Here is a 21,306-nt window from a genome sequence, read left to right on the forward strand (position 1 = left end):
TCTATTTCTTTCATCTACAGTGACTCTTAAACTAGTGGTTACACTGTATGTCAGGACCCAACAGTCTCCACAGCCCGCAGCCCGCGCTCCCCATCCCCGCCTCTCCCATCTGGCCACGCCTCTGAGTCGGCGGCGTCGGAAATCTCCATGACAACAAATGACGTCACGGTATTCCGGTGCCGCTGATTGGTCGGAATTGTTCGAGAACTCAGCCGAAAGCGGAAGCGGAAGCCGCACGTGGAGCCGGTGAGTGGTTGCCGCAGTTTCTGGAAACTTCGCCTCATTGTCATATTTAAAGCGGCGGCTCCGGCTGCCCGCCCCTGCGCGCCATCCGCCACTGCCTGCCGCCCCACAGCGCTGCGACCGGGCGGCCGTGGTTGTGGTGGTGGTAGTAGTGCCGGCAGCGGGTTGGGTGTGGGGGTCAATTGGCTGCGGTAGGGCCATGGCTGTGGTGGGATTCGATCTGGGTTTCCAGAGCTGCTACATCGCGGTGGCTCGGGCCGGCGGCATCGAGACCGTCGCCAACGAGTTCAGCGACCGCTGCACGCCGTGAGTGAGGGGATGGGGCTGGGGGCTGGGACAGCAGCGGTGTGTGGGGGGGAGCGGAGGGGCTTTGCTGCTGCTCGGAACGCGGTCTGTGTGCTGTTAGTGCCGAGCTGAGCCGCGTCCCTTGTGCCTTTCAGGTCGGTGGTTTCGTTCGGATCCAAAAACAGAGCTATCGGCGTGTCGGCCAAGAACCAGGTGGGTTCCATGCAGGTGGCTGTAGTTGGGGAACTGTTGGCCTGGCTGCTCAGGTACTGGGGTGTATTGAGAGCTGCTGGGCTGGAGCTAAAATCAAGTAATAAAGGAGTTGTATCTCGGTGCTCAGGGATATGATTTAGCAGAGGGTTTTTAGAGTTAGGGTACTGGTTAAGCCGCGGTTGGACTTGATGATCTTCAAGGTCTTTTCCAACCTGGGTAATTCTATGATCTTTATAGGTCCTTTTGGACTCAGGGGATTATATAGTAAATGATGTGCTGTAGTGCCTTGCTTTCAGAGGAACGCAGGTGGTTCTGCTGGAACTTCCCTGCTCGCTGTTTCTTTAATGGTGATATTTTCCAGTAGAACACACTCATTTCCTTCCAACCTGAGCATCGGGTTTGTGTTCTTGGTGCTTCTCTATGGCTTTCTCCTTTATCTGGAGGATAATGTTTGAGTGCTGTGTGGAGGTGTTTAAAATTAAGTGGGAAGTAGAAACGTTAGTTGGGGTTTCCTAAAGCAATGTAGCTACTTCACTACCTTTGCCGGTAGGTAAATGCCTGTGTGTTTTTCAAAAGTATAACGTTTAAAGTATTATTAACTTGGTTTTCTTGCTTGAGCAGTTCTGGTAGGTACAAAAAGAAACGCTGAGCGCTCTCTCCATTAGAGCAGTATTTTTGTGTGTTAGAATATAGCTTTCCTCTTAGTGTTTCCGAATGGCTAAATATAGCTGTTAAATAAATCCTCAGGTATTGTCAAGCCCTGTATCTGTTGTGTAACTGCGACTGGTAAGGGACTGAGGAGCCTGCGGCTCTGCTGGTCTGTGTGGATTTCGGCGGTGAAAGGACTGCAGTGTTTCCATGGAGAGTGCATTGGAAGAGACTTTCTTGTCTGTAACAGCTCCCTTAGTTTTGAAAGCTGAGGAAATCTGAATAGGTTACACGTTCACAAACACGTGTGCTCCTTCAATTCAGGGTTAATGTTTGAAGTGGTGCGATCATTACGTACATTTATGTTCCTTTTTTAGTGAAACTTTATTGTAGCATCGCTTTTGTTTTCTTACTATGTGCTTTTACTTAGAAACTAATAAGATTCACTTGTGTGCAATAATGAGTCATTAATCAAAACAGAAGGGATCTAAATCTTATGTGGAAGCTCTTGAGAGTGTTTTGGTGCTGTTTTCTGATGAAATGCTACCAAAAACTTGAAGTACACTGAAACAGAACAAGATACTGACTTAGAGAATTGTATTTAAAGGAGTATATTTGAGATGAATGCCAGTGAGTGACTTGAGGCAACCCTTAGCTTATGTTAATATATTGCATCTTCTGTGCTGGGTTGTCTACCAGTTGAAACTAAAGATTTTGCCAGGAAAGAAAAGCATGTGGTACATTAAATGATAAAAGATGCAGAGCATTTGTTCCTCTTGCTGAGGCAGTTCATTTTGGCTGACTGCCTGTCAGGCGCATTGTTTCTTTCTTAGATGTGGAAGTTCCTTCATTTGAATGACTTGGGAGTTGTATTTTCTGCCCCTTAGCAGCTGCTACTTTCTCAAATCAAGAAATAGAACAATTCCTTTCATTTCAAGTTACTAATTAAGAATTTTTTTCTAAAGAAGCTCACCAGTCAGCAGTGGGACTGTATGCAGGAGCTTATGAGCATAGTCAGAGACAATCTCCTTTAAGAGCTGCTGTTGGAGTGTGTCTTCAGAGAGTTTGTTTCCTCTTAGGTAACCCTGGCAGCCTGGAGATGAGAGCAGTCTATTAGTTAACAGACCATAATTCTCTGCTTTCTTAATTGTGACTAAGCAGGAAGATATTGAAATGTGCTGCAGATCTAATGGCATACAATTACTCTAAAAATATCTGAAGATTGTTCCTTGGAAGAGGCTGTGAGTGTTATTCTAAATTAGGCCGTAAAAGCCACCGGAGTGTTTGTGCTTCTCTGCCTGCTACGTAGAAATTATTTTTGCTTCTATGTTGTTCCTCAGTATGTTTATTATTTGACTTAGAATTGTTTAATCTGTTGGTGTCTGCCTAAAGTTACTTGAGCAATGTGCTTCCACAGCTTCTCTCCAATAGAGTAGGTTTCATTTACTTTGAGGTACTTCTATCTCTTTTAGGGTAGCCTAGCTACCTGCTTTCTCTTCTGCATTGCAAACCTAATAAAGAATGTTTCTGTAGTTCAGTTGGTTCTGTGGGGTTCTTGAACTGCAGTTCAGTATGTACTTTAAGCTAACTTTGGTACCAGAGTAATGTCATGCTTCTCTCTGCTATTTGTGCCCTATGGTCTGGTGCAAGAATTGGAGTGACTGCTAGGTGAGCACAAGGAGGGAGCTCACCCTGTTTAAGAGTAGCTCAGGGGAAAAATAAGTATTGAAATGAATGGGGAGCCTGATGCTAGTAACTGAAGATAACTGAAGTGTGCGCTCAATGTAGCGGTGTCTCAAGTGAACCACTGGGGGTGAGGCTACTGGTGACTGAGTGCCAGTTACAGGCATTATCTTCTGTCATGTAGCTCTTTTACCCCTTTTTTTATGTAGTGATGAACTGTTACAAGTACCAGATATAATTCCTGTAATTACTAGAAACAGATAAGACAACTGTTCACTTGTCACAAAGTGTGACTGATGCTTGGGGCACACAGGGCAACACTGAGCACTGCAGGTTGATGAAGGATAGATGTGTAAATGTCTTGTGTTTCTTTACAGCAAATTACTCATGCCCACAACACAGTGTCTAACTTCAAGAGGTTCCATGGCCGTGCATTTAATGATCCGTTTGTTCAGAAGGAAAAGGAAAAGTTGAGTTATGATTTGGTTCCTATGAAGAATGGTGGAGTTGGAGTAAAGGTATGTTTGGAATATGACACTTTCATTTTTGTAGTTGCGTGAAGTTTGTTTCAGCACTTACTCAAGGAAATTCAGGCTTCATTTAAGTAGCCTGAAGGTTTTCTTCAACCATTCTTTTGAAGAGGAGCCCTTGTGTGAATAGCCAGCTTCCACATTTAAGTGGTGCGTGCTAAATATCAAAATAAGATTTGTTTGCAATAATTGCTGAAATCTGAGCTTCTCTGCTGGCAAATATTGCATCCAGCTCAAACATAACAGCTGAGGATGCTAAGGTGATTTGGAGATTGCGTGGCTTTGCTTTTAAGTATTGAGCTTTTCTCAGTCCAGTGTGGAATGCTCTGTAACAGTCTAGTCACTTGGTTACATACTCCCTGGTAAGTAGCATGGCCTCTAATTTAGAACCTTGGTTGTAAATGAGTGATATGTTTTTAGAGCACTGTCTGGTGTCCTCTAAGATGCTAGCAACAGTAACTGCCTGTCTTGTACAACTATTCCAGGTCCAGTCCTGCTTACACTACCAGTAGTTTGCTGATGTCAGCATTTCCTGCAATAGGTGTTATTAATGTTGATTCATTTATGGACTTATACCAAAAATACTACGTAATCTGTACTGTAGTTGTTTCAGCTCCTCCCTCTAGAGAGACTGCTAATGTTTGAGCAGGCTTATAAAAATGTCAGGGGAAAATTGCAGGTAGTTCTGGACTTTTCTGTAGTTGATAGCAATTATAAAGTTGGCTATTTCAACTGTTTTTGACATAATACTATGTGACTGTGCCTTATTTGTGTTTTAGACTCAGTCACTTTCAAAGTCACAAACTCTCAGCTGTTACTTTCATCCATAGTGTTCGTATGGTTCTCAGTGCTTTAATTTTGAACATGGAATTATTGCTTCTGTGGACACTGAACTGGCAAATTAAATTGTAAATTCTAGTTCATTATAGAACAAATTAAGCATGTCAGGGTTGAGAGTATTAGTTAACAGCATACCAAAACACCTATTAACTCTAAGTAATTCTTCTCATTGATATGGAATTACTTTTCCTGCTTTTTTTCTATCCAGGTCATGTACATGGATGAGGAGCACATCTTCAGTGTGGAACAGATTTCAGCGATGTTGTTGACGAAATTAAAGGAGACTGCAGAGAGTAACCTGAAAAAGCCAGTTACAGACTGTGTTATTTCTGTAAGTAATTGTAGTGCACAGGAACATTGTCCTTTAACTTTAGCTATTGAGGGCATTTTGTTCTTTTTCACTGTACGTGAATAGAAACATCAGATAAGCACTTAGAAAGGGGTTAATCCTAACTAACTTTAAAGCTCTTGACTTAAAGAAATCCCAGGGCTGCTACCATATTTCATTTCCTGAGCCCCTTCATGAACTCATTTTCTTGGGAAATATCTGAACACAAAGAACACGTTTGGAATCCAGATGTGTACTATTCTATAATTTTATCCCATGGCTACACACTCAAATTACTTGCTAAAGATGCCTTTATTTATCAGAGTTTGCCATCTGGCAGCTGAAATTAATAACTTCAGTTCATTTGTCAATTTATGACTGCACAAGAAAATGACCTCAGAACAAGAAAAGTCATTCCACTGCAAAGTCTGAATACAAAATGGTATCTGCCTCTCCGCATTCACTTCCTCTTTGAACAAGTCTACCTGGAGTTGTATCTGGAGGTATTGTATTTTGTTATTCTTAGAGGAGTTTATCCATTCGGTAATCTGAAAAGTTAATGTCCTCTAATGATGTAGTTTCAGTCTCCAGGGATATCACAGGTCTCTGTCCAAAAAGCTGGTGGCAGAGATCTGAAGGAGGTTTTCAACAGCATAATCATGGAATCACAAGATTGAAAAGGACCTGCAGGATCATCTAGTCCAGCTGTCCTTCCATTAGTGTTGCTACCACAAAGGACAAGAGGTTCCTTCAGAACCTCGTGCTAATTATTCTCCAAAATAATTTTGGCCAAAGCAGATTCTTTATTAATTATAACTTTTTGTTGTTGCTTTTGCATCTCTTCCATCTGCATTACAGTACTGTATTTTTATTTTGCTTTCTTGGATAGTAAATATCTACCAGTTATGCCTGAGGTTATTCCATATCTCTTTCTCCATGAAAACCAGTCTCATATTTTGCAGCAGTCATTAATGTTCCTGACACTTGTATACAAATAATATTTGCTTCTTGCTGGTGTATGATTGTATAAAATAACTGATGCTTGTTTAATTCAATGTCAGTCTGATCAAGTAGAATATTAAGTCCTGGTTCAGCAGAGTACTTCCTTGAACATGAGGAATAGATACCACCTATTTGGAAATGCTCACACAAATTGTGTTGTCTCACGTTCTGAGGCTAACTTCCTATTTTCACCTGCTTTCTTCAGGTTCCATCATTTTTCACTGATGCTGAAAGGAGGTCTGTTCTGGATGCAGCTCAGATTGTTGGATTAAACTGCCTTAGATTAATGAATGACATGACAGCTGGTATGTACAGTAAAACAACAGTTTCTTCAAGTTTCATGTATTGGTAGCAGATGCATCTAGTTACTCTGGGAAACTGGGCTGGCTTTAAAAATAGGACTTTTTTCAAGTGTTCTAAGCACTTCTTTATTTTAGTCTTTTATCTTCATGTCCTCTATGTGAAAGCATACAAGAGATGAAGCCTTAGTGGTAGTTCTCCCGCTGAGTACTTAGTCCAGGCACACACAGCAATGCCTACTTGTCCATGTAGTATCCAGGTGTCCTGGAAGAAAACACAGTTCTTGGCACTCTTAAAGGAAATTGCGGATTAATTGTTAACACTTAATTTCAGAGTTCTTGTCAGTGAAACTGTGGTTTTAAAATGAAAAATTGAACACTTGAACTCCTTTGCTAATGTTTTCAAGGCTAAAAATGTGTTAGTACAACCAAGAACTTTTAGTCTTTTCTTGAAGCAAGTGTTCATGACCCAAGTCTTCATGCATATCTTGCTGGCATCTGGGGAGAGAGCATTGTTCCATGCTTTTAAATGAGTTAATGATTAGCATTTGTTTCCTGGGAGAAAAGCTGGGAAGAATTTTACCAGGGAACAATTAATTTTCTTCTCCCCACATTAGTCAGATAAAGTGAGAAGAGTTTGCTTGATGGGTGGACATTCCATGCAGGTATTTTCTGTGAACTCCACCTGGATTCATGTCTTTAAATGAAGTGCTTTTTAAGGATTTAATAAACTTTAACATATATTGGTAGAGTAGTATCTTAAAGAATTTTCCAGAATAATTTTCAGATGAATATTCTGTATGGTAAAGTAGAGATCTTCAGATCTTTGCCAATGGAATGAACTGTTAGCAGAATTTTTTTCTAATGAAGGATAAAGTTTGCTGTCATTTATTAAGTCCTACTCATTAAATGTGGCTTGGCAATGAAGGTAACTTGTTTAACATGCTCAAAAATACATTGTGTTAGCTTGTTTAGTCATATTGTAATTGAATTTAGGTCTTAAGGTTATAGTACTTCAATATATTCAATGAAATAAGAGTTTCTTTTGAATTAAGCATCTCTTAATAACTGAGCTATGGGAGTGATTAATGAGTGCTGGTACCAGTGTTTTGTTGTGTTTTTTTTTAAGACCCCTCACGAATCTACAGTGATAACAATGAGTGTAGCAGCTGTAGGGGAACTTCACTAGATACTGGAATCCATAAATCCCAAGTGTCTGCTCAGTGGGAATCCTGGCTGTCCTTGATCTAGATAGTTTTGTTGTGACCAGGCAAGCCAGTCCCTCCTTCCTAATACAAGGCTGTCAGTGTGACTGTGACACATTGCTCTTGAGAACATGTTTTCCTGCCTTCTTTAGCACCTTTGCTAATGCTTTAATTCCCTTGCCTGATAATCTGGCTGGTAGCCTGACCTCCAGCTCAGAATTTCTTCATGTGCAAATGCATGTTCTTATGTATTCCATCTCGTGTCAAAATTGGAGCCTTTCCTACATGACTGTGTAGATGAAACTCTATTCAGTTTTTCTTGGTAAGTGCATCAACCTTCTGCCTAGCTGCAACACTGCTATAGATCCAGAACTCTTCAGCAAAACCCTTAATGTTCTGTCCTCTGACATGATCACCATACGCTTGCATGCCACATTAGCTTCTGTTCTACTCTTTGCAATCTGTCCCTGCCTGGTACTATGCATAGACCAAAATTCTTCTATTTTAAAGCCTCTTTTGGCTATTCATAGCATTTTTGGACATAATCTTCATGCCTGGGAGATATTCCTTTGTAAATCAAATGCTGTATTCTTGATTACTATGAGATGCTATAAGGTGAACTGTTAGGAAGGAGATGGATTGAAATCAGTACTTAAGAGGGTCATCGATTCTTGGTTTTACGTGCTTAGATGTTTAGGGGTAGAGCATATACATGACTGAGGAAGGTTTTTTCTTCTTAGATCCTACAATGTATAATGGAATAAACCTTCCACATGGATAAAACCTTGTATAGGTGGTTTTGTCTGGTTTCTCTTGATCCTATAGCTTAATGGTTACAGGATATGATGGCATACAGGTGGAAACTCAGTGATTATACTGATATCTGATATTTGCTTATGCAGTGGCTCTGAATTATGGAATTTATAAACAAGACCTTCCAGCTCCTGAAGAGAAGCCACGAATAGTCGTATTTGTTGATATGGGACATTCTGCATTTCAAGTATCTGCCTGCGCATTCAACAAGAGTAAACTGAAGGTAGTAAGATTGATTGAAATTAAAAGGCTTTGAGACACTAAACTACTGTAGAAACCTGTCTTATTTTTAAAATTCTGAAATAATCTAATACATAGAAAGTGGCAAAGAGATATAGAAGGTACAGATGTCTCAGTATCTATCATTAGTATGTTTTTTGATAAAGGCTGGAGGTTGCTTTGCAATACACCCATACAAGGTATACAGTACAACTACCATCATCCAAGCTAAGTGGATGGATTAAAACTGCGAATACTTACGATTGTCACCTAATTACTTCAAATTGCTTTCTACTTTTACAGTGGAAGTAATCCTTACAGATGTGGCTGATTTGAATACTTAAGCCTGTGCATAGAAATGTAGGCTGGCTTGTCCCTCACCTTTTTTTGAAACAAAGCCTTGCCAGTATTGGATGACTTCTATTTTGTTTCTGTTTTGTGTTAGATTGAATAATTATGTTCTTTCAAACCAGGTACTGGGCACAGCATTTGACCCTTTCCTAGGTGGAAGGAACTTTGATGGAAAGCTAGTAGACTACTTTTGTGCAGAAATAAAAGCAAAGTACAAACTGGATCCAAAATCAAAGGTTCGAGCTCTTCTTCGTCTGTATCAGGAGTGTGAGAAGCTGAAGAAACTAATGAGTTCAAATAGCACAGACATTCCCCTAAACATTGAGTGTTTCATGAATGACACTGATGTATCTGGGAAAATGAACAGGTGAGCACTATGGGAGATATTTAAGATATATGGCCCCCAAGCAGCTGCATAACCAAGTGTTTATTTCCATTTCAATAGAAACTGTGCTAAAATTAAGTGCAAGTGTTAAGTAGTTGTGGTTCTTTTAAGTTGAAATAATGAAGGCTGAGGTATAATGTTCAGCTACCAGAGCAGTGTTTCAGTGTAAGAATGTGTGTATAGGAACCTTGGATTCTTTCTGTAGATGGCACAGTTTTAAAATCTGCAGTCTGCAAACCAGGGCAGGGAGGTTGGCTTGCATATATTTAGGTCCACAGCGTATTTTAAATAACCTAGATCTCCTGTTGTTCTTAAGATAGCGACAGTTCAAGTTTTCTTTTTCTTTTCCCCTCCTGTTCTTACTGAACTGTGGGTATTAGGAAAGAAATGAAGGACAGAAGTGGTACCATGGGGGTGTCTTGTTTATGCCTGGAACGTCAATGAAGTCTGTTACATGGGCTCATGGGAACAACTAATTCCTAGTCAGTCCTTTAACTACTGTCAAAGGAGAGGGTTGTATGGTTGGTTGGGTTTTTTTTCCCCATTATTTAGGAAACAGATAAAGTCCCTTTTTTTTTTTAAAGGGAATATGAGTGTTTTTTCTACTCCAATCTGTAACCTGTGCTGAGAGTCATACACGCTACACCTGCCCAAACAGTAATTTTATCTTACTGTGCTACCTTGATAGCAGCATAGGAAAATCTGTATGCAGCTGTTCATGTACTGCTTTGTCTCTGGCTGTCAATTTAATCTACTCACAGGGACTTGACTTTAAGGCTTTTTGCCTTAAAGTGTAGTTAAGAAACCTGATCAGAATTAGTTAAGAAAAAACGAGCCAGGAGATCTTAGTGGTGCAATGGGCGTGGTTTGGTTTAACACACTTCTTTTCTTAGGTCTCAGTTTGAAGAACTGTGTGCTGACCTCCTGCAAAGGATAGAGATGCCTTTGCTTTCGTTAATGGAACAAACACAACTGAAAGTGGAAGATGTGACTGCTGTAGAGATTGTTGGAGGAGCAACCCGCATTCCTGCTGTCAAAGAGAGGATTGCTAAATTCTTTGGCAAAGATGTCAGTACAACGCTGAATGCAGATGAAGCCATAGCTAGAGGCTGTGCTCTGCAGGTACAGTACTGGGAGCTCTTAAAGTGAAAAATTACATTTCCTGAGAAATGGCTGAAGTGGTCCCTTAAAGGTGTTCGAAAGAACATGTGTTCTCAGAGTCTTCTAATAAGACTCTTCTGTGGTGCAGTTGTTGGGTGTGTTCTGTAAACAGCCAGCTCATCTCTTCAGAAGAACAAACTATTTAATGAGGGGAATGTAATAGTCACTGACAAGCTGAGGGTGTTTTTTATCAATGAAGTGTGCAAGAATATCTATGAAGAGCCAAAAATGCTACAGATTTGCATTTTTTGGTATCAAGTATGCTTCTGATATCAGTATGAGACTGGTTTTATTCTATTACCCTCCCCCTTGCCGTCAGTAAGTTATTTTTACAGATTATAATGACCTGTATCTTATAGGCAAACCATTCATTCTGTCATTTTTTTCCTGCTTTACGCATTCTTTTATTGCACTTTTCTTTATCCTATTTCACCAATTGCTTTCCATTACTGGCAGTCAGTTGTCTGCAGGGAAAGAAGCAGGATTTGTAAAGCAAAGGCTTCTTTCAGGGCTAACTAATGCAGAACTTCTGTTCTTTTACATTTCCACTGTTCCTTTAGTCAGCTGCCTTTTTCACAAGCTGCAGTAAGAGTAATGCTGAAAGTGGTGCTAACCCAAACAATATGAACATTTGTATAGTTTTCTTTTTCTTACTGCACTCCACTGAAATCAAGCAGTTCACCTAGTATAGTCACTGCAGTTCTCATTTTCTTGTTTACAGATGTTTAAATTTCCTGGAGGCAAGTACCAGAGTAGTTAGGCAACTGTAAAGTAAGTGTGTGTTTTTTCTTCTAGTGTGCAATTCTTTCTCCAGCTTTTAAAGTGAGAGAATTCTCTGTGACAGATGCTACACCATTCCCAATCTCTCTGTTGTGGAACACAGAAGCAGAGGACACTGAAGGGTAGGTGGCTCAAACTGCTGTTCTCTGAAGTTGTCAACCTTTCAGTTCAAGGGCAATATTCTGGGTTGCATGTAAAGCAGGATCTCTGCATTCTGATGCAGAACGTCTGTAGATCGTGTACCAGAGAGGTAGTGGGTGATTTGTTGTAAAGGCACAGGTTAAATTTTAGTAATGATTACCCTTATATATTAAAAACTTTTTTTTTTGAAAGGTAACTTTGAGCTGCCAACTAATGTTGCCTTGCATTACTCTTATCTGTTAGGTTTTGAAATGTAAAGTGAACAAGAAAATCTTTTCTTTGGTTTTTCTATTGCAAGTTTCTTCTAACACCTATCCAGATTCCTTGTTTCCATTGTACACTATGTAAACATTGTGAACGTGCATGGATACTGTTTATCTAGCTGAAAACCAGAAGCAAGGATTTAACTGCTATGGCCTCTTAAGAGCAATTCCTTGCATTTGCAGCATCTCAAGACTCTGACCAATGTTATTAATGGCAGTGTGCATGAAGGAAGTAGTTCTTCCTGTTCAGGATGTTGAAAGATCTGAAATTAACTTCTGGGGAATCTGGAGTGCTAGAGGGACTTTTCATTTTAATTTCTTTTTTTCCCCTACAAGCACTTTTAAGTTCAAGTTTTTCTTTTGTCTTTAATCTCATGGAAATGCAGGACCTACTCTTTGTTCCCTCTCAGCCTTCCAGGAGCAATCTGGATTCATGTTCTAGGTGAAGTTCTTGTTTTCTCACACTGAATTTGTAGATGGGATCTTTCTATAGTTAGGAGTTGGGATTTAGAATCAATTAGAATCAGACAGGCATATGACAATAGACAGAACTTAGACAAAGAACATAATTAAAGCTGGCTGTCTTTGTCATATCAAGGAATGAATAATAATCAGGTGTCAGGGTTTTCAAATGAGCCACAGAAGTTAAATGAGTAAGGTAGTAATGGGGCTGTCATTTGCTTTTTGAGGCTAAGTAAGGAAGGCTGCAAATCATAATTTCAGTTATGCTATTCCAGGCTCAACAGTTACCCTAAAGTTTGGAAGAAAAACAAATGCTGGAAGTCTATTGATTGTCACCAAATTGCCACCTATACCTGAACTTTTTCTCTGAGACTCAGAATGGGCTGAATAGGTTTTTTTTTCTGGTTACAGTACACAACAGTAATTCTTTTCTTTGCAGTATGGCTGTGAAGCCTCTTTGAATTTTTCCAGAGGGCAAATATGCCAAAGCACAGTGATGTTTCTTTGAAGTTTTCTGATGCTAAATCAGTCTTTCACCTTTGTATTTTACTTGATGATCTTTAAGGTCTTTTCTGACCTGAGCAATTGTATGATTCTATATTCTGCTACATGATGTTTTCTTCTAATTGTAGGGTTCATGAGGTATTCAGCAGAAATCATGCAGCACCTTTCTCCAAAGTTCTTACCTTCTATAGGAAAGGTCCATTTGAGTTAGAAGCTTTTTATTCTGATCCTAATGGAGTCCCATATCCAGAGTCAAAAATTGGTAAGTATTTGTACTGGAAATGTTGCTGTCTAACATTGTTTAAAATCAGTGCTGGTCTGAAATGAACTGTGTAGCAATAGCATTTATACTGCTGCACTTTTCAGTCTCTGGAGGACTCAATTATTAACAAATACCTAATTCCATAGATGGACCAATTCCAAATTTGATTTGCTTCAGAAGTTGTTTTAGTCTGATGAAATGAACTGTAGCAATACACCCAGGACTAGAATGAGACTATTTTTGTGAGATAACTTCTTAACATGTTTTCTTTTCTACTAAAGCATCCTTATGAGTACTTGAAAAATATCTCCTATATGTAGAAAACTTAAATATGAATTAACACTGAAATCATAGTGAATCTTGAGTTACTGAGTGATGCATTTTCCTGTTCTTTTTGGATGTCATGTAAGGCTACCTTAATTAGACCTTCCTCAGCATTAAATAGTAGCAGCTTCAAGGCTAAAGTGTTGATTTTAATTGTGTTGGCAGCAAGGGCAAGTCTTTTTTTTGACAAATTAAAACATTGGCGGTCTTATGTTTATAATGCAGATAAAGGATGTTTGCATGATAAAATCAAGCTGGGAGTTCTGACAAAAGTCAAGTAACTGCTTGGTTTTGTTTAAAAGCTTAACATTTACTGCACTTGGATCTCAATATTTGTAGGGTGGTAGAAGCAATGACAAGATCTCTTACTAAAAATCTCTTACTAAAAGATGATTTGTTTTTGGTTTTTTGTCTTTGAGTTATAGACTGGTTAGGTATTTCATAGTACAGCTGTTCTGTTCGTTAACAGTATGTTTAGATGATAGCTACACTGGAATTACAGTGTTAAAAATGAAGTTTATAAGTGTTCTTGAAATGGCTGGGAGAATACATAGGTGTAAAACATTGCAATCTTACTTTCCGGTTCTTCAGCTACTATATCATATACTACAAAGTCACCTGTAAAAGTTATTTCAACAGGAAAAATCAGTTAATTTTCCCTGTGTTGAAGTGAGTTCTGTGGTTGGTTCACAGCGAGTCACAAAGTTCAAATTCCATTTCTTAGAAACCAGCACAATATTTTGTAGTCAGAGAAACAGCGTCTTCCTTTCATGTTAACTCTGCCTTTAAAGGCCAGTAATGCAGTTTGTGCCGGTGAAATTTCTATGGCTTTAACAAATGAGATGGCAACTTCTGCACAGCAAACTAAGCATGGATTTTCAAAAATCTGATTGGCTTCAGCTTACTCACCAGCCAAGTCTTTGCTCAGAACACAGTTGTTAGTAGCTCGTGTGAGTGAATCAGGAGCTCTGATGAGACTGCTAAAGGAGGACAGGTCACAACTTCAGTATTATTGGATTTACCCAGTAGGGGATTATATTCTTTGGCCTGCAAGTAAGCTTATAAAAGCTGATATACAGGAAGATCAGATCTACTGGTGAAGTGATGCATGTGAGCATGTGCATATCCAGCCTGTGAGAATGTCAGTGAAGCAGAGTAAGTTTCCAGGTCACTGTTTTGGTGATGTACATAGAACAGTGGGCAGAAAAACAAACATGCTCTTAAATGAGTATCAGAAGTCTCACTCTTCATAAGCTCTCCCTAGAGTAAAAGGTAATGGCTGCCTTTATATGGATGTTAGAAGCTGAAAGGGAAAAATGCATTATTATTTTATTATGCTTTTAGAAATCCTGTTCCTGTGTTGGAAAACTAAAAAGGCATCTACCACAGTATTTCTGTTAGGCAAAATCTTACTATCTAGTTTTTGTTCATTCCATCATAGTATCAAAGATACCACAAGCAAAGAGAGAGCGAGCTTTTACTTTTATATTGATTCTGTATTACTAATGACAGGAGAATCTGCCCACTGATGAAAAAATGTTTTCTATCTGTTTAGAAGGTGAGGTTGATAGAGAAATAATGTGTCTATTGATTTTCACAGTATTTAATTTGGGAGCCATGCAATTAGCACAGATACTATTGATGGGGTCAAATACTTAAAAAGCATCTGGTATCAAAGAAGAAAGCATTGTGAAATGTTTTGTGAAAGCATTACTGTCCTGTAATGTTACTTAGTCTATTACACTCAGTGAGTACAGTTTCTTTTCACTTCAGGTAGGTATGTTATCCAGAATGTGGCAGCTCAGAAAGATGGAGAGAAGTCTAAAGTTAAAGTGAAAGTCCGTGTCAATACTCATGGCATTTTCAGCGTATCCACTGCATCCATGGTAGAACCAGTTAAAAGTGAAGATAACGAGGATGTCGGTGTTGAGACTGAATTGGAAACTCAGGACCAGATGCCCGCTGAAAATTCAAGCGATGTGAGTTGGCCTTTATTGTGTGTGGATATCCTTACTGATGAAACTGTTCTGCTGGTACATATTTGGGAAGAGAAGTACCTTCTAAGGAGGTAAAATGAGGTTAATTCTGAGATGTGCACAGTTATTAGTAAGATGTCTCCATAAGAAAAGGAGAAACTTAGTGCCATCCTGAAAAACTGTGGATTTCAAAGTCAGTTATCAGGCAACGTGCGACATGGGAGTAAGTGGGCTCCTGAGGGTGGGATTGCTTACGCTTGCCATAGTTATCAGTGTTCCAGGTAGGAGAACTTGGTTTATATTGATGTTCTTAGTCTCAATAAGAATTGTGACTAATGCTTTGTATTTGAGAAGTTTTGAAACCTTATGAAAGGGAAAACTGAATCCTTTTCTACAGCATGGAAGGGAAGGGGAGCAATGGGGAGTAATGCAACACTGTTACCATGGACTTTGTGTTAATTTTTTTTAAGGAAAAACCTTATAAAGCTATGACTCGATAAATTAAAAGCCACTTTTTGTAAAATAAGGTGGTAGAATGCACACACGCGACTATTGTGCTGCCAGCCTGGCACTGGTAGCGTTTTTACACCTGGTCCTGGTCTCTGTTAGTTAAAGCGTGTGTATGTGCGTGTGCACAGAATATTTGTAGGGCACTTGGTACAGTATGTATGTCAGAAGTGGTGCCCTATAACTTTGGATAAATTCCAGTGCACATGCCTTCTACATCCTTTGTGCCTGGGCTTTCATTTCAGAAAAATAACCAGCAAGAGAACAGTGAGGCTGGAACACAGTCCCAGGTACAAACTGATGGTCAGCAAACGTCACAGTCTCCCCCTTCATCAGAACCTCCCTCTGAAGAAAACAAAATCCCAGATGTCAAGAAAGTGAGTGACCCTTTAACTCTGTTGAAAATGTTATACTCTGGTGGTGGCATTTAAAATGATAACATTCCAGGAGAAAAGTGAAGAACTTGGTACTCAAAACCACTTTTTTTTTCCTACTTTCATACATTTTTATCTTTTAATTGTCAAAAATGATCTGTATATCTTGTGATTTTTCATGACAAAATTTTGCAGAGTTCCTGCTAGATGTGGGTCTCTCTACCTTTGCCTGTCTTTACATAGAGTTGTACAGCTAATTTGTTTGGAAAGCAGATATTTCCAACCTATTTAACAACTTTTAGAGGCCAAAGTTAAGTCTGCTGAGAGAACCTTGAGTTGGGAAGTTATAAACTTAAGGGGAGATAATCAATGTGTAGAATATGCACCTGTGTGGTGTTGCTAGTGGATTGCTCTTTGATCTGTGTAATATGAGAAATGTTTTAGATTAAAATCTTTTGCTGTCAGCCTCACCAATGAAGTGCTAAGCTATAGATGGGCACTTCTGGAAAACCTGCAAATAAATGATAAATCTGGTAAATGTCCTTCCTGTGTCGTTCAGTACTGTCTATGAAATATTATTCCTTGAAAGGACAAATGCCTTGCAATACACTTTGAAAATTCTCCAAGAACACAACCTCCATTCTTCCCTATGGATGTTTCTATCATGGTGTTAATTCATCAGTCAGGAATGTTATCTTATTTCTCTTCTCTCCAACTTAGACCAGTGAAAAGAAAGGCGATCAGCCTCCAGAAGCTAAAAAACCCAAGATAAAAGTGAAGAATGTGGAACTGCCTATTGAAGCTAACTTGGTTTGGCAGTTAGGAAAAGATCTCCTCAATATGTATATTGAAACAGAGGTGAGTTAATGTGGTTTGGACTGCTTTTTTTAATTGCGGTTATTAACAATTGCTCTGCTTTTCAGAGCAACCTCTGATCTTTTATATAGAGTGTAGACTCAAATAGTTGAGTGAGCTTATAGTACTCCAACTTTAACGCATAACTGACAAATGCTAGTAAGTGCTGTGCTGAAGTGCTGTTTATAACAATAGTACTAGAGCATTGGTCTGTAGAATAACGTCACAGGTCTGTTCAAGCCATTGCATCTAGAAAATGATGCGCTGTTTCCTCAGGTGAGTCCCCTGCAGCTTTAAGAATGCCAGAAGCTTTAGCTCATATTGCTTCTGTGTTTTATAGCAGCTGTGCTTTACAGAACACCGTTTGAACATAAGTATTTAATGAAAGTGTTTTACGTGATCTCACAGGGTAAGATGATTATGCAAGACAAACTGGAAAAAGAAAGAAATGATGCCAAGAATGCAGTGGAAGAATATGTGTATGACTTCAGAGACAAACTGTGTGGACCATATGAGAAATTTGTTTGTGAAAAGGTATGTTATAGTTTGAGGAAATTCCCTGAAAACACTGATAATAACTATTCTGTATTCCTTAGTCTAACTTTACTCGTCATACACTTGTCATGGAAAATGGGTATAGATCTAAATTCATTTGTATGATCATAAAAATCTTTGATTGGCTTGGGTAGGAAGGGTCCTCAAGGATTATCAATAAGAAAGGTGCCCAGCCACAAAATCAGGTAATAGATGTTTTGGGCAACCTGAACTAACCTGGCCTTAAACACCTCCAGGGACTGAACCATCCACAATCTCTCTGGGCTTGTGGTTCCAGCACCTTCTTAGTTAGTTAAAAAACAAACCAGAAACTTCCTGATGCCTAATATAGATTTCCCTCTCCTTAATTTAAAACAGTTTCCCCTTGTTCTGTCATATCTACCTGTGCAGAAAGCTGATTTCCTTTGTATTGAAAACTTCCTTTTAATTGCTGGAAGGCTGCAATGAAGTTTCTCCCACATCCTTCTCTTCTCCAGGCTGATCAAGCCCAGTTCCTTCAGCCTGTCTTTAGCTTATGACTGATAGTGATGCAGAACTGAAGTTCTCATGGTTAGCAAGTATTGCATGTCCCTGAGGACTTGACTCCATTGACTCCTTATGCAACAAAGTCTTGCTTTGCTTTAAAGAATGATGGTGACTAGAAAGGGAAGCTGTGAATGAGTTTAAACCGTAGCCCAAGCATTGGTCTAGATCCAGGCAAGTAGCCGTTGAAGCTGCCAGTGTTGTAGATGTATGTTTCCCAGTTAGACTCTGGGATTTAGTTGACTTAATTAGTTGAAGGCTACAACAGAAACTAACTTCTTGGCCTCTTGCGTAAACTCTTGTATTTACCTGTATTATTTATTTATCGTATTTATCTGTATTTACACTTCTACAAGAGAAGCGTAATCAGTTGTTGCATGTTTTGATGTTTGACATGTGAATATAATTCAACACGTAGGATCTGCAAGGCTTCTCTGCACTCCTAACAGAGACAGAAGGCTGGCTGTATGAAGAGGGCGAGGATGAAGCTAAGCAGGTGTACGTAGACAAACTAGAGGATTTAAAGGTAGGTCCATTAGGATGCAAAACAACCCAAAATGCAAACTTTCCAAAATACCACAAGAGACAATGTTGATGAATGTTAATGAAATGCATAACACACACAAATTGCTTTTTTCAGAAATTAGGTACTCCAATTGAAATGCGCTATCACGAAGCAGAGGAGCGACCAAAGCTATTAGAAGAACTGGGACACAGGCTGCAGTATTATGCTGCGATAGCTGGGGAATTCAGGAATAAAGTGAGTGGCCTGAAAGAACCTTTTTTGTTTAATACCACATACGGTTTCATTGAGTCCCACCAGCTGGTGGAGGTTCCGTATTTGAGCAACGCTCTACTGTTATATAGGTTTTATATATAACACCACAAGTGAGTCCCAGTACACAATAAAACCTCACACAGTGTGTTGTATCTTCAGTTGCTTGATGCTTCTAGATGTTTTCAAGCCAAAAAAAAAAAAAGTACTTTGTCAGAGGGAGGGGAAGGTCAGGCTGTGGTCTGATTCTTGACCTTTGGAAAGGCGATCTAATCTCTTCAAAGGTGTGTTCTTCCATTCTTGTTCCCAGAAGAACTGGATATTGTGCACTGATGTAAAAGTGACTCAGGATACACTAAAGCATCCAATGCTTTCATATACATGTTTCTTCTATGGCACCTTTGTTTAAAGATGACTTTCTAGATAAGCATGTCTGCCTTTGGTAGACTTAGTCCTTGAGTATCATCTTTAGAATTTTAATAGGGCAGCTCAAAACACTCAAAATTACTTAGATTGAGGCTCACAAGAGAAATTCTTATGTATTTGAAGCTATGCGTTATAAGACTATAATTATGACTTGAAATTATGCAGTACTATTACAGTCTTAAAAAGCATACTGCATTCAATGAAATTAGCTATTTCAAGTAAACTGAATCCATGTTTAAATTTTCAGCTTAAGTCACAGGTCATGTTGTAGTGCAGGTCCTTCTGTTAACAATTAATTGTGTAACTGCTTCTGTGGCATCAAAAGGAGCACTCCTGAAGTTGAGAGGTACTTCAAGCAGCCTTGTTAAGAACACTGTTAAGAACACTAATTTGCCTGGCCATGTATTTTGAAACTTGGTAAAGTTGATGATAAATTGTAAATAATTGGGAAATTCTTGTCAGTAACTTTATGCTGTCACTGACTTCATGACTTGACTTTATTAACTGATGTGAAACATTTATTTGTGCAGGATGAAAAATACATCCACATTGATGAAATGGAAATGATGAAAGTAGAGAAGTGTGTGAGTGAAGTGATAGAATGGATGAACAATGCCGTGAGTGCACAGGCTAAGAAGAGCTTAGATCAGGATCCAGCTGTGCGTTCCTTTGAAATTAAGGCAAAGCTTCAAGTAAGTACCAAAAGAAATTAATTTTGAAGGCTATTACTTTAAGCAAAAAGTGAAAATTGAGAGCCAGACTGACTCGTTTTGCTTCTCCTCTAAATTCCTTCTTTTCATATTTCATCTTACTTTACCAGTGTTCTTGAAGGGTAAAATATAAACTAAATGTGGTTTGGCAGAAAGCAGAGCTGTGCTACCCTGTTTGCAATTCTGTGGAGCTGTTGGTGTTCTACTGAAAGGCAGTTGGAGTTTTTATTGGAAAGTACAAGGTGGTCTTCAGGGAAATCCCTACAGACATGTATTAAACTAAAAAACAGAAAATCTTTGCTTGTAGAACTTCAAGATGTAGATCAGTTTATTTCAGAGTACAGTGTGTACTCATCACTTTGGGCTGGGGGAAATGAAGCAAGGTTGATACAACATTTTAGGCATGAGACTCTTCATGTGTCCTTAATACGTGCTCTCCCCACATCTTTTTCTTCTCTCCCTTTCAGGAGTTGAACAATGTCTGTGAGCCCATTGTGACACAACCGAAACCAAAAGTTGATTCTCCTAAGGAAGAAAACCCATTAAGTGAACAGGGCGATTATAAAACTGAAGACATGGGAGAAGATGACAAAAGTGCAGACATGCCTCAACAAAATGGTGAATGTCATCCAGGTGATCAAAACACTGTTAACATGGATTTGGACTAAATCACTGCACTTGAAGCAAGTTATTTCATCCCATGACAGAAGATATTTTTGCTGTTGTACATGATCACGGGATTGGGAATGCATTGTTTGGGGAACTATTTATATTTTTTCTTAAAACTTGTCTGGAATATGTTGTGTTATGGGAGGAAAGAATAGTAATAGCGTTGGTCATGACTATCCTAAAAGGAAAATTGCCTTGGTAACTTTCAGATTCCTGTGGAATTGTGAGTTCATACTAAGCTTCTGTGCAGTATTTAACCATTTGCATCACTGAAGATGAAGAGAAGCACTTGCTCTGAAATATACTGTTCCTTCAAAAGGTTGTATTTGAAACCTTCGTAGATGCCAAGGTAGTTTTCTTTCATCTGGACATCTGATTGGGTATGTCAGTAAAAGCCAGTGTCTGTCCCGTTTGTAAGGACTTTGCAGAATAAGATTTTCTGTTCTGAGGTTTTTGATTATTGCAGTCCAAAGCATTTATCAGATAAGATGGAATGTGTTAGTAGCATGCAGAAACGCTTACGTTTCGTCTCTTGCTAAACAATACATTTTTCATGTGGGGTGCTTAAAATGAAGGAAATGCTATTTCTGTTAGTGTTATTGTGAAGCCTTTTAATGGGCTTTAAAATAAAGTTCATTTTACTGGTATTTTCTGACTTGTGGGATTTAGCTGTTTCTTGGTACTTGTGATGCGTTGTCCTTTCTACTATTGGTGACAGATAATGAAGGCTGTGCCTTTGTTCATGCACAAGTTATTAAAAAAAAAGGGTAACAGTGTAGAAATGACATGGCTTAGTGATGGCACTTGTGAGGTCATTTTGATGTCGGACTTGATGATCTTGAGGGTCTTTTCCAGCCTAAATGGCTTTGTGTCCTTGGGAACAGCTGTGCAGGGAGTTGAAAGCATTACCCTGTAAGCACAGAATCATAGAATTACCCAGGTTGGAAAAGACCTTGAAGGTCATCAAGTCCAACCGCAGCCTAACCAGTACCCTAA

General features: G+C 39.1%; 1 protein-coding gene across 2 annotated transcripts; it reads left to right on the forward strand.

Moving 5' to 3' along the window:
* The first annotated feature begins 247 nt into the window (after positions 1-247).
* Positions 248-20,962, forward strand: HSPH1 (heat shock protein family H (Hsp110) member 1). 2 transcript variants are annotated; one of them, XM_015852016.2, is made up of 18 exons: positions 249-549; positions 684-741; positions 3,450-3,590; positions 4,651-4,773; positions 5,978-6,077; positions 8,179-8,312; positions 8,782-9,026; positions 9,938-10,166; positions 11,001-11,107; positions 12,484-12,617; positions 14,715-14,920; positions 15,670-15,801; positions 16,519-16,656; positions 17,062-17,187; positions 18,149-18,256; positions 18,371-18,490; positions 19,462-19,623; positions 20,109-20,962. In XM_015852016.2, exons 1-18 carry the CDS (start codon positions 443-445, stop codon positions 20,307-20,309), a joined length of 2,571 nt encoding a protein of 856 aa, XP_015707502.1. In that variant the 5' UTR covers positions 249-442; the 3' UTR covers positions 20,310-20,962. The 2 variants fall into 2 exon arrangements, with proteins under 2 accessions (XP_015707503.1, XP_015707502.1); XM_015852017.2 differs by lacking the exon at positions 15,670-15,801 and having other exon boundaries at positions 248-549.
* Positions 20,963-21,306: the final 344 nt, after the last annotated feature.

This window comes from Coturnix japonica, chromosome 1 (genome assembly GCF_001577835.2).
Source record: "Coturnix japonica isolate 7356 chromosome 1, Coturnix japonica 2.1, whole genome shotgun sequence".
NCBI classification, from domain to species: Eukaryota; Metazoa; Chordata; class Aves; order Galliformes; family Phasianidae; genus Coturnix; species Coturnix japonica.

What these genes read in the sequence shown, in the direction of transcription:
- HSPH1 (XM_015852016.2), top strand. Translation starts at nt 443, where the DNA reads ATGGCTGTGGTGGGATTCGATCTGGGTTTCCAGAGCTGCTACATCGCG. An exon ending in CTAGAGGCTGTGCTCTGCAG is followed by an intron (nt 10,167 to 11,000) that starts GTACAGTACTGG and finishes TTTTTCTTCTAG; the next exon opens with TGTGCAATTCTTTCTCCAGC. An exon ending in CCGCTGAAAATTCAAGCGAT is followed by an intron (nt 14,921 to 15,669) that starts GTGAGTTGGCCT and finishes CTTTCATTTCAG; the next exon opens with AAAAATAACCAGCAAGAGAA.